Source organism: Pyrgilauda ruficollis, unplaced genomic scaffold (genome assembly GCF_017590135.1).
Source record: "Pyrgilauda ruficollis isolate IOZ18807 unplaced genomic scaffold, ASM1759013v1 scaffold7, whole genome shotgun sequence".
In the NCBI taxonomy this organism is placed as follows: Eukaryota; Metazoa; Chordata; class Aves; order Passeriformes; family Passeridae; genus Pyrgilauda; species Pyrgilauda ruficollis.
In genome coordinates, this window is record NW_024528821.1 from 7527711 (window position 1) to 7545395 (window position 17685).

The window sequence follows — 17685 nt, forward strand, 5'->3', positions numbered from 1 at the left end:
CCCCTTGAGCATGTCAGAAACTCAGCAACCAAAGCTCCCTTTGCTCTCCATGAGATGAGTGACCTGCACTTCAAGGCCCACGGTCACAGAATATGCTGAACAGTGTGGAACTCAACAAAACAGCTTTGTTGAAACAGGGCACAATCCAACATGAGAGGGGGAACCAGGATCTGACCTTGTACAGCTGATCCCATTGTGCTTTTCTACAATGGAGTGTTTCTAGGATGAAATTCCCAGGTTTTTTTGCCAGCCCCTAGCTGGTATCTCCCATGGGGTCCCTCCCATGACTGTTTAATGTAGGTATAAAAGCAGTTTATTACACCAGGATTCTTGCTACTGTCTCCACTGGTAATGGGGAGGGGAAGAGTTTATAAAGAATATTGGTCTTGTAATTTTCACTGAAGGAGGGATAGCTCAAGAAAGTTTAAGGTCCTTTTCCAAGGATCACAAATAATAAATACAGCAGTGGTACCCACCAGGAAGTCTGGATAAGCATCATTAATATCAATAAAATATTCTCTCAGAATCAAGCAGGGGATCAGAATTCCCCACAGCAACAGACAACATTCAGCTTCTACCCTTGACAAGATATCCAGAGCAAACAACCATCCACATGGAGAGATCTGATCCCTGCTCTCACACCTTGCATTCAGACAGTGCCCCCGACCCCCCTGTCCCCACACCTTGGCTCCGCCGTGAAGACTCTCCAGAAGACAGGTCCCAGTGTGCTGAACTCTTGTTTGCTACAATCTGCTTTGAGAAGCCTCTGCCTGACAGCGATTCTGAAGGATTTCTGCTGTTCAACAGTGCCTGAAGCATTATGTCCTGCCCTCCTAGTGAGTGTGTGTGCAACACTAATGGAAAGCAGCTGGTGGGCTGAAGCAGACTTTAAAAAAAAAAAAAAAAAGTAAGAGGAGGAAATGCCTTTCATACAGTCACACAGACTCATTCTGTAATTGTGTGAGAAGCCAAGAGGATAAGAAGGGGGAAGGGTAAATGGGAAAAACTCATAAGCACTCTGTTACCAGTTCAGAAACTGAGAGAGCCAATTCCTCTGTCCCTGCACTGCTGCCCCATCTCCCCAGACCCCCCCTGCCTGCCTGACTCCTGCCTTTTGCTGGTTTAGCACGGGAGCTGTGTCCCTGTGCGTGGGGCTGGCTGAGCGCAGAGCTGTGCCTTAGACCCGGGGCAGGCTCCAGCAGCAGGGCAGCTTTGCTTGGCACTCAGCTCAGGAGGCCAAACTGAAGTCCCAGGGCTTTGCAGCGCTTGGCACCCACGCCAGACAGATTAACTTGGTTTGGTGCCACTTCAGGCTGTCCTCATGCACCTAATTACTCTGCTGTGCTTATTAGCATGATCTTGGGTAGCTGCTGTCTGTGCAAGATCTCTGCTGCAAGTTCGGATCAGCTCAGACAATACAGCAAGGATCTACCTGCTAGCCAAAAGCCAAGGAAAATGGTTCTTGATAGCCCAACCCTAATAATAATTTATCACAGATTTTACAGTGCATTTGCAGAGAAATGTGACAGAAATTTGCCCAAATCAAGACTGACTAGCATAGTCATGATCTCAGCCACAGCAAGATTTTAGCCCCAGACTGTCTCCAATTTAAAGGAATGGCCATTAAATGACCCAATTAAATTCCACCACTTGGCATTAGCATAGGAGTAAGTTTTTCCCATGTATTAATTCTTTTTCTTCACACTAACACACTGGGGAAATTTCAGGAAACAGCTGGAATGAGGATCTTCTCCCACTCTTCCTAAAAGGAAGAAAAAGAATAGCAAAGTCTTCCAGCAACCACACGAAAGGAACCAGTTGCCAGCAGTAGGAGACACCCTCAGATCCACTTGACACGGATACATTTGAAGTAGCTGTGGAGAAAGAAGAACTTGCATTTAAAAACCAAAGGGATGTAACCAAAGGCTGCCTTTGCCAATCAGGGAGCTACTCCCAGAGAGCATTACTGCCTTTGGAAATGGTTTCAAGGCAAAGCAACAGGAAATGTCAAGCCACTATCACTGAACAGCAGACATGCCTCATGCCAGCAGAGTTGAGATGTCAGAGTCAAGTATGGGAATAAAAGTCAAGCTCACTGTCTCTGCCTCTCCAAGTGGTAAATTCAACAAGCAAGTGTAATCTTCCATCCCAGGTCTGGTGGTGGGCAGATTTAGCCACTGTTTTCTAGCTTGTGTATGTGCTTTTTACCCCCTCTCCAAATTCCTAATTAATTTTGTTTCCCCTGGAACCTTCAAGCATGAAGTGAGATGACTGGGATCTGACCTGCGGTGGCAGAGCCCTGGCAGTCCATGGGCTGCTTTATAGGGATCAGCAAAAGGTGGCAAAGGAAAGAGGTTTGCCATCAGCTGGCTTCAACATGCTCTACAGGGGCTTGAAAGAGTGAGCCTGAGAAAACTTCATGGAAATTGCCATATCTGCAAATTCTGAAGGTGACAATATTAGTTTATACAGCAAACTCTATGAGACAGAGCTTGTCTTTTTAACATATTCTAGCAGATGGAGACTATTGGGCTGGGATTTGGGTAAATTCACTGGTTTTCCTGGCTCTGTCATTGAACAGCAGGGCAAATTACTGCGTTTCTAACAACAGCCAGGTTACTTTTCACTCAGCCATGAGCTTCTTTACCTGTGGAATCACAATGGTCACTCTGAGCTCCTGCAAAGCTTCATGAGCCCTATGGGAGAGTTTGGTATCACCTCTGCTGCAGGAGAGCAGCATGCTGCAGCTGTATGGACTGACACAAGTGCTAGAAACACATAGAAGGTAAATCACAAAAAAACCCATAAAATTTCATAAGAGTAATCTGCATGTCTGCATTGCCCCCATATTTGAATCACAGTGATTTCCAGTATGTTATTCTCGAAAATGGGAAGGATCATTACATCCTGGGTCAGAAAGAAAAGAGTCTGGAGGCATTTTTACCAAACTAAGCTGTTTGACTATTGCAGGAAAAATGAGGCTGAAACAATAGAGAACTGAACACCAGACTGAAACATGGAACTTTAGGCTACATCTAAAGCTTTCTCCTTTCTGTAAGGTTTTTCCAAAACAGTCACTTATCCCTCAACTCTTGGTTAAAGAGCAGCTTAAAGACAGGGAAAAAAATTTTAAAAAACTTCAGGTACAATGGAACTTCTCAGGACAAGAGATAATAAAGACATTTAATGGCATAGAATTCAAAGTGTACTTTAGAAAAAAAAAAAAAAAAAAAAAAAGGGAGGCAAAGAGAAAATTCTGAGAGAAACTGTTACAAATTTTCACTCTGAAGATCAAAATGCCATAAAACCAGACAGCCATCTTTTGCCTATAAAGAAGCAAATAAAACACAGGCTTTGTGGTCTCAGAAGCTGCCTTTGGCAGGAAGATCGGGAAATCTCTCTTCATGTGAAGTCCCAAAACCTATTTGTATCTACTGCCTGTACACACAACAAACAGAAACAAGGCCAGCTCCTTTGCAGTTGAAACACAGAGTCTGGCTGGCTCACCCCGGGCTCACTGCCCTGGGCACTTCTGCAGTTCAGAGCCCATTCTGAAGGCCAGAGGCAGGCTCTGTGCTTGCAGAGGGAGCTCTGTGTGAGGTTTGATGGTTTCCCTCCCTTCTTCTGTTCTAAAGAAAACCTCCTGCTGTCCCTGCTCTGCTCTCTCTAGAGCCCCGAGTTAGGCAGCTCCTGAAGTGCAATTGCTCTCAGTACTGGGGAACTCCTGGAGCCAAGGGAGATCATCCCTGTGCTCAGAACAGTTCCTGAGCCATTTCTGTCCCAAGGGCAACTCCTGACCTTTCGCTCTAGCATGAGCAACTACCAAAAAGGGATCCTACTTCTCTGGGATTCCAGACACAAATACCTCTCTAAAACAGGATCACCTAAAATAAGATTATCTGAGCTAATGCTGTTTTGCACCAGTGGAGTATCAAGCTGAATTCAACTGTATTTTAAGGCAGTGGTAGAGCAGCATCAGGGAGCAGAGATGGTACAGGACAGCAGAAACTGACCCCAAAGACAACAAGAACTGCAAGATGGGGTAGTGACAAGCAGGCACATGGGGGAGAGAATCAGATGGGGACAGACATTCTGTAAGATCTTCACAGGCCAAGGCTGCAAGAAAGGAAGCAATGAGACAATTGGCATCTTTTTAATTTAAGCTTTTGAAACATTCTTTTCACTAAACTGAAGTGATGGAAAGCAGTTTGGCTGCTGGAGTGAACCAGCAAACAATTCCCCCACACATCTGTCAGGTCTGTATTTTTCCATGCACAAAGATAGCTTGATGGTTACCACAGTGTCTCCATCCTAACTCTGAGCTAGACCACTCAAATACATCTCACTGCATCAGAGTTACTGTGTGGATCACAAGTGCCTTGTTATACCTGGAGTGATACCTGGAAGCCCCAGCAGAATTGCACAGTTACATATTCCCAGAATGTATAAGCATCAATTAATTCATCATGAATACAAGTCAAACATTTAGTTCACTAATTAACACCAGATCCTTGAATCTCAGAGGCCAAAAAATTTCGTAGCTGGAATGCCAGCTTGGCTCTGGATGGATGGTTAGAAAGCGAGATCAGGCAGCTTTGTCTGCACAGCCAAGTTTCCCTGCTCTGACTAGAGTGCTACAATTCCCTCTAAGAGCACCTTTAGGGCTGAGGTAATTTTCATCCTAGCAGCTGGTATAGAGCTGTGGATTGGATTTGTGCTTGAAACAGTGCTGATAACTCAGAGATGCTTCCTTTAGCACTAAGCAGATCTCACCCAGAGCCTTCCCTGCCCCTCAGCCCAGCCCAGCAGCGAGAGGCTGGGGGTGCACAAGGAGCTGGGAGGGGACACAGCCAGGACAGCCGAGCCCAGCTGACCCCAGGGATGCCCCAGAGCACAGGGCTCATGCTCAGCTCAGAAATCTGGGGGAGAAGGAGGAAGGGGGGAATTTGGAGGGATGGTGTGTGTCTTCCTGTCACCATTACATGTGACAGAGCCCTGCTGTTCTGGGGATGCTAAACACCTGCCTGCCCTGGGGAATAAATTGCTTGTCTTGCTTTGCTTGTGTGCATGACCTTTGCTTTACCTATTAAATTGTCTTGGTCTCAACCCACGAGTTTTCTCACACTGGATTCTCTCTCCAATCCCAGCAGGGCAGAGTGACGAGTGGCTGTTGTAGGGCTGAATTGCTGGGGTTAAAGCACAACAGTCACAAAGATACCAGCATGCTGCAGCATGGAGACAGGACACAACAGACACAGGATGTCTTGGCACCTGGACACTTCTCCAAATGCAGCAGCACACACAGGTACAACAGTACAGCTAAAGAAATGAATAATGATGTGTGTGGCCTTTTTCACACTCATTGTGTTGGAAACATTGGGCTGTTGGCACAGCCTTGACTATTGGCACAGTGATGAGCAGGGACAGCTCAGCATCTGCAAGCAAAATCAGACAGGATATCAACTGGCTGGGTTTTCTTTTTCTTTGTTTATACAGTGACTCCCCCAATGGAGTGGGAGGTCACCTGCAAACTTGAAAAAAAATAATTATGAATAAAATAATGAGATAAAGAAAAAAAAAATGAGAGTTTGCAGTTAGTATTTGCTGCATTCAAAATAATATTTAAAACTACTTAATCCATAATAGTTTTACCAACCCTGAGACTATAACAGATGTAATGCAGAACTATAAGCTTGAATCACATTGGTGTAGAACACCTTGTGCTCAGCTGTTTTCTTACAGCAGGAGAAATATGGGGGGTGGAAGGGAATCAACCTTGGAATTACCTTGGGTTTTTTTCCTGTTTCCCCATGGACAGACTTATCTCATATTTCCTCAAATCTGGCTGGTAATCAGCTCCAGCTGCCCTGCACCAGCTCAGGTAGGTTATCTCCCACTGCATTTTTGTCCCATATATCATCAGATTTCAGCTTTTACATCCAATTCTAGGCCTTCATATCACAGCAGATGTGAAAGCCTAAAACCTTGTAGACATCTGCACAAGAAGGAAATGACAAATTAATCTCTCCAACTGGCTCTAGGGGTACAAAGCTAGACACTTGGAGCAGCAGAAGTTTCAGTCTAAGAAGAGAACACGAGGGAAAATTATGACAAGATGTTTTCATGGCTCAGTCTGGCAAAATCAAAATCATGTAGACAAAAAACCTGATAGCCAAAGGATGCAGAAGAGTGACAATCACATTTAGCAGATTGTCCCAGCCCAAGCTTCTGCCCCTCTGCAAGTGATGTAGGACAAGCAGCAGTGAAGGTCAATTTGACAGCATATCTGCCAAATACTCAGAACCTTGGTGATAGCAAAAGGGCTGTTCTACTGAAACCAAATAAACAGGCCTGCTTGGAATTCCTCTGCCTACAGCCAGCAAACACACTGCACCACTGTGGCTGCAAAAACAAACAGCATCCAGAGAGAAGCACGAACAGAATGAGGAGATGGGAGTGACTCACTGGTGTATTAAGCCAGAACTGAACTTCTTGCACCAAGATGAGTCAAACAGAATGAATCACAAAAAGAAGTAGTTGATTTTTTTGTTAATAATATAGCACCATTGTACTAACAGTGCCCAACTGCCTGCAGTGCCATGGCTCTGACACCTCCTAACTGCTTTTGTTCACCCTCCCTGCTATTTTTGAATAACAAAAGAGGACTTAATTCTCTATACATTTAATACCAGGCAGAGCACTGAATGACTCCTGTGGGCTGAAGACAAAATGCTCACAAGTATCCAAACACTGTATAATTGCCTAATACAGGAACACACTCATAGGTTGTGTACTGAAAGATTCCCCCAGGAGACTCACAACCCCTGAGGAGTCTTTCTACCTCAGCTCACACTCTCTGATTTACCTTAGTGGGGAGAGTCCTCACCTTCCATAAAACCTGTTTCTTGAAACTCATCCAAGGTTTGTCTCTGCACAGGAGAACTTGCTTTGCTGGGCAGATACCACCTGTCATACTCAGATATTTTCATCTCAAAATCCCCCAACACTGAAAAGCTGTTAATGAGTGATTCTTTCTCTTGTGAAATAATATGCTGAAGTGATGTACAATAAAAAGACATGTAAACAGACATACTTCAGAATACCAAAGTGTTTATGGGAAGCATTTCACCTCTCCTGAATTCATCAGCCACACAGAGAGATCCCAGATCATCACAGGGGCAGTGACTCTGCCACAGCTCCCAGGAAACCTGCACTGATTCCAAAGCTGCCCAGCCAGCTGCCAGCTGAGCCCGTGGACCACGGCTGAGCCAAGGTGATGCTGGGGGATGCTACAGGCAGGGAACTCAGTGTCTCACTTTAAACAGCCCTGGAGTCTTGGAGAGATGCTTCAATCTAACACTGTGCTAAAGAGCATCACTCCCTGCAGTCAGCCAGCCCCAGAGCATCACTGCCTGCAGTCAGTCAGCAGCAGAGCATCACTCCCTGCAGTCAGTCAGCAGCAGAGCATCACTCCCTGCAGTCAGTCAGCAGCAGAGCATCACTCCCTGCAGTCAGTCAGCAGCAGAGCATCACTCCCTGCAGTCAGTCAGCAGCAGAGCATCACTCCCTGCAGTCAGTCAGCAGCAGAGCATCACTCCCTGCAGTCAGTCAGCAGCAGAGCATCACTCCCTGCAGTCAGTCAGCAGCAGAGCATCACTCCCTGCAGTCAGTCAGCAGCAGAGCATCACTGCCTGCAGTCAGCCCCAGAGCATCACTGCCTGCAGGCAGTCAGCAGCAGAGCATCACTGCCTACGGTCAGCCCCAGAGCATCACTGCCTACAGTCCGCAGAGCATCACTTCACTGCCTGCAGTCAGTCAGCAGCAAAGCATCACTCCCTGCAGTCAGCAGCATCACTGCCTACAGTCAGTCAGCAGAGCATCACTGCCTACAGTCAGTCAGCAGAGCATCACTGCCTGCAGTCAGCCCCAGAGCATCACTGCCTGCAGTCAGTCAGCAGCACTGCTCCTCAGCCCCTGCAGCAATCATAGCCTCGGAAAGCGAGAGAGGCCAGGGAGGCCAATGAGCTGCTGACAGAGCAGAGCCAACAGGCTCACCCTGCCCGGCCCCCGTGCCAAGTTGCTACTCCAGTAGCACTTGCTGGAGCTTTAAACCACTTCCAACCCACTTGTCACTGTCCCAGCTAAAGCAGCAGCTGCTGGCTGTGGATGGGGAGCCAAGGCTCAAGGGACCACACAAACATGGAAAAGTTGTAAAAAGTGTAACTGGCCACAAGGACAAAGGGATTTTTGGGATTTCCACCGTCCCCTCTGAACCTCTTCAACAAGAAGGCTGGGGTGAAGGTGCAGGGGCAGTGAACAGAATGACAATCCATCAGGTGGACAGCTCTGTACCATCCTCAGAATAAGCTCAGCAATCACAACATCTCCTCCTGACACTCATCTGAACAGGCAACACAAAATACAGCAACAGCAGCTAACCCAGCACCTAATTCACCAAGGCAGAGCCTTTGCTTCCTCTTGTAAGATGTGGGGCAGTGGGGTAAATGTGACAGCAGCACAGGAGAGCACTCCCTAACCCAGAAAACATATTTTACTCAATTTCATGGTCATAACATCAGTTTAGACTGGCAATTGCTTTCATTGCAAACAGTCTAGAAATATATTGAAAATTCTACTGATGCATTCCTCGATCAACTTGCTTTACCCAAATGCTGAACTTCTTTGCAGGATAAAAGTGCACATCAGCATTTTTTGACAATTATGGAACATGAGAAAATAACACAATACCCCACTGAAAGTGCAAAGCTTGGCAAAGCAGAAGACACTCAAGCTGAAATGTCCATAATTCTGGGATTGTTTGTGAAAGGCACCATGAAATCCTGAGTGACCACATTAAATGCAGTTAAATACATTTTCTTATAGTCTGCTATAGAAACCAGAGTGAGCTGGCACATAAAGCCTTCAGCCAAATATTTTATATAGCCTCTAACACACTATATTTGTCTTTGGAAATGGCAGTTTGCACTGACCATCAGTGAACCTTACTATTCAAGCAACCGCATTTTCAGCTCATAACAACATACTTGGCTAGTCCCAAAAACTGAGGAGCATATGAAAAGATTCCTCCACAGGCTTTAGGAAGCTTTATCATATTTGTTCAGGTATAATATTTTTTTCCTCGCATGATGCTTGGAGCAAGAAAAAAATGGAACTCTGCAACAAGGGTGATGATAAACTCAGCAGAACAATTCCAGATTGCTCAGGTTGCATATGCTGGTTAAAGAGAAACATGAAAGCAGGCTAGAAGTTTCATTTCAGTGAAATAGCAGCCAATATTGGGACTGTGATGAAGAATAACCTGGATTAGGCTTTGGGTTCTTTTTTTTCATTTCTTAAGAGGACATTAACAAAGCACAGGGACAAGACTTTGTGTACAAAATCAGATTCAGCCACACATTATTACAGTGCACCAAGGCAGAGCCTTTGCTTCCTCTTGTAAGATGTGGGGCAGTGGGGTAAATGTGACAGCAGCACAGGAGAGCACTCCCTAAAGCAGCTTTTAAAACACTCCAGGTGCTTTAGCTGGACTCAGCAGCTCAGAGCCCTGGAGGGAACCTTTCCCCAAAGTCCATGGCAGGTTTCTTGGCAGGTACTGAGCTCTAAGTCACTTTGGCCAAATTCCTACTGGTATCCAAACCAATTGCTTAAAGCATAAAAGTAATTTCATTCCAAAAGAGCTTTCATTTAGAAAGCAAATTTACTCCTACAGGTCAAATGACCACGTGAGAATTTGGGGAAGTTGTTCCAATGACACATTTGTCCAGAAAGACAAATACTTCATGTTAAACTCCAAACAAATGTAATTGAAAATTAATCTCAGGCTAAAAACTTCACTATTTCTGCAGCTGGTGTCTTGAACTCATTTTAACTGCCAATAACCACAGCCAAATCAGCATATAAAATTTGTGAAGACTGCAAAAGGTTAGTAGTTGCATTAATTCACCTGGGAACACATCACAGGGCTGAAATAACAGGCTGAGGAATATAACCTGTGCATATATATCAAGTGTAGAGATCTAACTGAAGAATATCAAGAAAGAAGAATCTGTTGAATAAAAAAAAACCCGTTCCTCATAAGTTAGGTGGAGATTGACCAGGAAAGAAGAGATGGTTTACCACATGTAAAAAAGCTCTATCTGTCCAGCCTTTATAGCCACTCTCTGAATTACAAATTTGTTTTAAGTGCATTAGATTCTGAAGGATTTGGGGGGGAAAAAAATCAAATAATGCAAATGTATTACTCTTTGTCAATTCAAGTGCCAATCCACCTACCTTGACCAGGACTCACTCAGCCCTTTTGCTAGTTCTGATGGCACACTCTCCCTTTATCTAAAGCAAACTTCTCTGCCAAATACTAATTCCCTGTTACAAATTTCAAAGGAGGAAAGGAGTCAATATGGGATGGAAAAGCTAACAGGAATCCAGTAGGAGTTGTGTGCCTTTGAAAATGCACATTTCCACCAGAGTAATGTGAGACAAACTTCTGGTGTGAGGGATCCAACCTCTGGGAGAGGAAAAGGAGTCAGTTCCCAGCACCGCTTTTGAACTATTTTCCTCCCTCTGCTATCCAGGACTTACCCACACATTTAACTATCAGTATTCACATCTTAAGCCTCAAGACACAATTTCACTTGCCCTCCACTGTGCCTGGTCCCTGTCTGTAATCTCTCACCGGCTGCAAGAATAGAGCCCTCTGCAGTCTGCTGGTGCAAAACATGATCAAACCACTCCTCAGGTTTGGCAGCAGGAAATTTTGTTCCATTCCTCAGCAAGGAGAATGTCAGAGGAAAAACAGAATGCACCTTCATGGTGGTTTACAGCACAAATACTAACATGCATTCTCTCATTCTCTTTTCCCTTGATAGTCTACCCCAACAGAACATGCCAGCGAAGCACTAAAAAAATAATGTTTTTTAAATACAACCAAATCTCTCAACAGGGAGCAATTACAGAAACAAACCTCAGATTGCTTATAGAAAAACAGAGCTCATCAAGTCCTTAAAGAGCATTTACTGCCAGACTTGTAGCTGAACATTTTTTAAAAGCCAATGTGAATTTCTGTATTTCTCCTTTTTATGTGTTAATATAGAAACAATACAGCTAATCACTAGGGGAGAGGGAATTTTCCCTCTTGCTATAATTAAACAGGAAAAGGTTCTTTCCAATATTTCATGTTTATACCTCTGAAGGAGAAAAAAAAAAACCACATGACCAATTTTCACCAAATGAATATTTTAGCCAGGACTTATTTTTTGCACTTTTGTGCTCAGGCTGGCACTTGAGACCCAAGGCAAACCCACTTTGTTCAACGCCGCAGCTGCAACACAACAAAGACAGAATTTCAAAGTACCCACTAGGCTCAGCTCCCTTTGGGAAGGTGGAGGGGAGGGCTCAGCATGGCACTTACTCTTTACTTTTCAGGCACCCGTAGAACCCAGCCATGGTGCTTCCAGGGAGGCGTGTGTGCATTGAGTCACCCCAGGGTGGGGATGCCAGCGGGGATTCCGCGCAGCGCTCCCCACTCGCGCCCCGGCGCGCCGCGGCAACCCCTGGCCAGATAAAGTTCCTGATGTGAGGCACTCAGACTCTGCTGAACTGGGTCCAAGGAGGGCTGTGCCTGCTCCATAAATGGATATGAATTGTTAACTCCCCCTTTTCCTGCCTCCTTCCAGCCATTGGTACGCACAGCATCCGAAGTGTAAAATACCATATGGCATTTGAGTCCGTCTCCCCGTGGGACTAATGAGAGGCTCGGTTATAATTAGGATGTGAAGAAGCCCTGAGGAGATTAATTGTTATTGTTATTTTTTAGACAGAGGAAAGCTACAGAAAATACTTGAAACATCTCTGAAATAACGACTAAAAGCTGAAGTTGTTCTCCAGCACAAAAGGGGTGCACAGGATCTCTCAAAACAGGCATTATCCCAATTCACTGTAAATCACAATCTATTCTAACAAGCTATTCTGCACATTGACAGGAAAATAACTCAAACAACTGCATCCCTGCAATATTGCAAGGTCAGGCAAAAAGCTCTAGAGTTTAAATTAGCCAGCACACCCATATGGCAGAATTACTGCCTGGTGATGACCTCTGACAACTCACTAACTATTGTTACTCACTCTCACAGCTAAGGAGGCACTCACTGGGTGTGGAAACAGGTAAATGCTGGGGAACACAAACCTCAAGGAGCCTCTTTCACAGGGGTGAGCCAAGTCCTGGGAACAATATAGCTGTACACATTTCTGCCATTACATTACATTAAATTCATATGGAAATGAATTTGCAGCTAGGCTATCAATGGCCTCTGTTGAGGTAAAAGCAGAGAAAAGCCAAGACATTGCTGGTGCTGCCTGCACACAGGGAGGGAGCAGCAGCAGCCAGTGCCACAGCCTGAGCCTGCTCCTGCAGTCTAAGCCTGCTAAAAATATCAGCTCCTAATTAAAAATTGCATGGATATTTCAATGTAGGAGGTTCATAACTCTCATAATAGTAAAGCAAAGATTTACAGTCATTCCTAGAAGATCAGAAGAAAACCACATTTATTTGTATTTCTCAGCTGGTACATAGTGTTTGAATACTTGGGTCTGGCAAGCCAGTAGGAGGCAGTTTTATTAAGTATTTTTATATGAGTTTCTTAAAGACATTTAGTAGAAATACCAGATTTACAGTGGAGAAGTCCTTTTTGAACACTTGGAAAAATACTTTATTTTAATACCTTTCTCATGAGAGACACATGTAGTTTGAGAAATGCACCTCTGGTGAGGAGCCCCACAAGCGGCTCAGCTATAGCAGTTTTCTAACAGAGCAGAAGTTTGACATCTGGGAATGGACAACTCCCTTTCTCAATTTTCTATAAAGGCCCCTACACAAAGGAAAGCTGCCACACAAATATCAGGTGACAACAAGTGCAAGGGCCATCACAAACAGGAAACAAATCACACTCTAGGCTGGTTTCCCACTTAGCTGGAAAGCAAAAGCCTCTACAAGCAGCCAACTTCAATGCCATCCACAGAGTGCATTTGCAGATCAAAGCTGACCTCAAGCAGATATAACACATTTTCTGTCTCTTGGGAAAAGACAAAGCAGTAAAAATACAGTAGCAGTAGTGGAAGTTTGACTGGAACAAGTTTCACAGTTGGGAATTACTGCACTTGTCACGATGACTTCAAGCTGAACTCTTAATCCCAGCAGAAAAAGGATCACTAGAGAGCATTAATTTCCATCCATCTGACAAAGCCCATAGGAAAAAAAATGCAAAATCAAGGTTTCAGTTATTGGGCAACCACCACCAGGAAGGAATTCCTGGAGATTACTGGAGAAACATTCTGACTGGCTTAATGCACAAAACTTTGGATGTAGGACTGCATCTGAAATCTGCCTGGCATTTTGTCCAGAAAAATGCTGCCAACAGAAACATTTATACTACAGTAAGAAATGAAGGAGACCTCATGAGAAATTCACATCTATTTTTAAAATCAAGAAAGATCGAATGGCCTTCCAGTGGGAAGGCACAGTCCCTAAAGCTAGTGGAAGATGATAATCCTGATGACTTTGGAAAAATTTCATCACTTTAACTGGCATAGAACACAGTCTAGAAGCTTAAAAAAATCAGCATTTTTGCTAACCTAAAGCAGATTTCCTGTATCCAAACCTTCTCAGATGGCTTGCCTTCAGAATATGCTTCCTTTCAATATTGTTCTTTTCTTTCATGCATTTTTGTCTTGAAGTTACTTACCTGAACATGCAAAACTTCATCTGTTGGCTTCCATTTAGGTCAAACATAGTCCTGTTCTCAGCAACCAGCAGCTAGCAACACACATTGCACCATCTCAAAGCCCCTTACTTTCCAAGAAGCACAGAGTAGTAAACAGTCATTAAAAATAATTATCCCACCTCAGGATTTAATACTTTTTGATTCTCTATCTTCATATCACCCTCCAAGGCACACCATGCTAGATTTATTATTCACTCCTCTGCCTCTATCACCAGCACAGCTTCAAATGGCTGCACAGTGAGTGTTTTGGGTACAGCCCTGAAATCTTAGATATTGATAAACATCACAGCTCTATGTCCACGGGCAAATCAGTGCAAGCCAGCAGGTATGAGCTGTACCTGCTCTGACATTTGCTCCTCACTTTTCAAGGGCTGAAGTGAAGGGGCTGCTCTCCTGCCAGTTAATTAATTGAAGCTGTTTTCAGCTGGGAGGCAGACAAACACCAAATAACCACAGACTTTGGCAGAGTAAAGATGGTTCTTCAAAGATAGGGAAGACAGCAAGTTTAAACACCTGAAATTTCAATCAGATCTGGATTTCCTCTAAAGTTTGTGGTTTGGCTTGATTGAAATAGCCCAGTCTAGGTCTACTTTCATTTGAAAATCTGGCTTTCTTCAAACTCACTGTCATGGCTTTCCCTCAACAGCCCAACATTGCACCAGCCCCCTGCACAACCAGATCACTGCACATCCAGATCTCTGCACATCCAAATCTGCCTCGCTTCTCCTGCAGGGAGAGCAAGCAGTCCCGGGCCAACCTGCCCTCCCACAGTTCCCAGCACCTGGTAAACTTCCCAACCTGTTTCTTAATTTATCCAAAGGGAACAAGGGAGGCAAGACTGAGCAAGGTCCAGCCAGTCAATCATTGAGAAATCCTTGCACCAAAACACAGCTCCTAAAATCATCAAGCTATTTGTTTCACATGCACTGACACTTGAGTCATTGCATAAAGGCCTCTTCAACTTAAGCAACCAACAGCAACTACTAATGCAATGGAGGAAACTCAAATACACAAATATTACAAATATTACAAACACCCAGGGTACATGCCAATAGCCTGAGAGCTGAGGTACAAGGAGCTACAGACACAACCAGCAATCCTGAACACATCCCATGTCCAACAGAGCTACTGTGCTCCTTGCAGCCTCTTGCCACTGGATCTCTAAGGGCAAACCCTTCCCAGCTCCCTGTCTGCAAACATTTCACATTTTGCTCATCCAAAGCTTGCATGGCAGCAGGACACACAGCAGCAGGAAGGGACCAGATGTCACAAAGTTAGCAAATCACATGCTTCACAAACTGTGTTTAAGCAGGAGTGTTTGGTTTAAACTTTTTAAAATTTATTTTCAGAAAGGGACAAAAGTTTCATTTCAGCATTTCACTAAACAAATTTAGAGGTAGGAGTAAAACTCCTACACCAAAGTGATAGACCATAGCATTTCCAATTTCCAGTATATTTTGATGTCTCTGAACTGACTTCTTAGCAAGGCAAATGTCATATTGTGATAGGGTGAGCCATCATTTACTGATCCTTGAGCCACTTGAGTTTTATGGCATGAAGATTCCGTGTGTTCCTTACCAGCATGTTCCATTTGTACCCCTAGCAACACTTTGCAACCATGTGCCAACAAAAATGTGGCTCTCAAGAAACACTTTGCTGAAAAAGAAAGGGATTCAGCTTTCCTACAAGTGAAATTTACAGGCTGGCAAATTGGCCAGGCTTGGAAATTTTCTGTGAAAACTCTCCAGTTCTAGAGTAAACACCCATCACTGCTAAAAGCTGCACTATCAGAGCTTTAAACAAGCAGGGTTACAAACACAGTAGTCTGCAGACAACAAAGAAGTGGAGATAAGAGGATTTCTGCCTTGCAGTGTTTGTACATCCATCTGTGATTAATATTATGAGGAAAATGAGGGTCAAAGCCTGTCTCTGAAACTGAAAGTAGAGAGTGTAGTCAGAGGCATCCAAATATGCACTATTTCAGCTTTTCATTCATGCATTTATTTATATATGTATGAATAAATTCTTCATGCCAGAAGAATTTGCCATGATACTTGCTCTGGAGTCTAATTACTCTATTCTATTCTAATTATGTGTGTTTTCACATTTTGTATATGATGTGGGATTTGGGGGATTTTTGTTGTTGTCATTCCCTGCTAGAGGGACTTCCTGCAATCTCCTTCAATAATAAGAATATTTCAAAGACCACAGCAACAATATAATTTCTTTGATTCCAGTGTTTGGTAATTTTGAGTCTTCACTGTTTCTTGCACTTTATCACAAACATACAGTTTTCTCCTCTGAGGAAGAAGTGAAGAAAAGCTTTGGTATGGGGTATCCAGTGCATCACTGAATTCTAAAATATGGCCAGAAAAATACTGGCACTCTAAATCTATTCTTTATGTCTCCCCAGCCAAATGTGAACTCTTCCTGGATTAACTGGAGATGAAGGTCAGGCCATGTGTCATTCAAAAGGTGATTTCCCCTAGATTTGCAACAGGATCACAGATGTAACCTCAGACTTCAGTGACAGAAAATACCAATTGTCTAACAAATAATACAGATCCAGAGATAGAACTGTTTATTTGATGTTTTACAATCTACAAGGATTTATTTGCATATAAATATACAATTTATTTTTAGATAAGTAACAGTGTCCCTGTATACACAGACCAGGCCTCTCACATCTCTGCTTTTTTTATCCAGGCTATAAATCTAAAATCTAAGATTTTAAATAATCTGAATGAAAACCAGATTATTTTTGACACAGTGGAAGAGCTGGTATTTCCTGTGAAAATACTAGCATGGTCAATATTTTATATACTGGGAAACTGTGGTTCTTTTGTCCTGGTGGGGTTGGTGCAGAAGTTGAACAAAGGAGCTCTATTTCTGCACATTCTGACTTAAGAAAATACCATGTTAGAGAATATTAAGTTCCAACAACACAACTTTTTCTTCTCAGTGTCCAGGCAGGCAGCAGCACACGAGACCATCTGGAAAGAAATGTGAGAACACAGTGTGCAGCTACAGGCACATGGAGCAGTGCCTGCTCTGAGTGTGAACATCAGAGGTAACAGTTACTGAGGCTAAACAAATATCCTGAGGAGATGTGAATAATGAATTGAGTTTTCTACACACCATTCTTCCCAAATGCCCCTCTAGGGATAGATCCAGTTAATGTCCTTCAGACACTCTGGCCAAGCTCCCTTGGAGACAGATCAGACCAAGGCTGCCACTAGTGCCTGTGCTGTGAGAGCAATCAGGCTTAATGACTTCCCATGTATATTAGTTTAACACCAATGTAGGCCCACCTCCTCAACAGACTCACTTCTGATTTGTTTGTACAGGTATAAGCAAGAGGAGAACCAGGGACTCACACATCTGGAATAATATTCCTAAAACCACCAACATCCTGGATTCCAGCTGCAACTGAAATGAAACTCCAGAAGCGAAGGTCATCTCTGATACCATCTCAGCAATAACACAGGAAAGCAGGAAGCACAGCTCTGGGGAAAAGGCTCTCTGACTGCAGTGCCTGCAAACACAAGGCTAAAGATAAGGTGACCATTAACCTTCAGAGAAAGGCAGGGAAGGCCCAGAATGTCCTGCCTGCAGGCTTTACTTCACCAAGGGGAAATAAACAGAAAAATAAAACTCAGAACTGCCTACTCTTGACATTTAACTCAAATGAGTATGCAATGGTAACATAGTGTTTTTCTCTGTTACCTTTCCTCTGCATAAAAGCCATGAATACAGTACCTGGTTCATTCCTCAATCATCAAAATAAGTGAAAATATTGAGTAGCAATAAATTTATTCCTACTGCTTGATATCTGTGAGATATCAGACCTGTGCTCTCTGTACAGAATGTATTGTTCCATGTTGCAGAT

General features: G+C 43.8%; 1 protein-coding gene across 4 annotated transcripts in view; it reads right to left on the bottom strand.

Annotated features, from left to right (window-relative positions):
- KIAA1210 (KIAA1210 ortholog) overlaps positions 1-17685 on the bottom strand; it is a 62465-nt gene that overhangs the window by 37091 nt on the left and 7689 nt on the right. For 3 of the 4 annotated variants that reach the window (XR_005956619.1, XM_041485072.1, XM_041485070.1), the window contains exon 1: positions 11429-11554. The exons of the other annotated variant lie outside the window; for it this stretch is intronic. Coding sequence is in view for 2 of the 3 variants with exons in the window: in XM_041485072.1 (XP_041341006.1) it covers positions 11429-11490 (62 nt within the window). In the remaining variant the exon portion in view is untranslated. Of the gene's footprint in view, positions 1-11428; positions 11555-17685 lie in introns of those variants that run through there. 4 annotated transcript variants of the gene reach the window in all.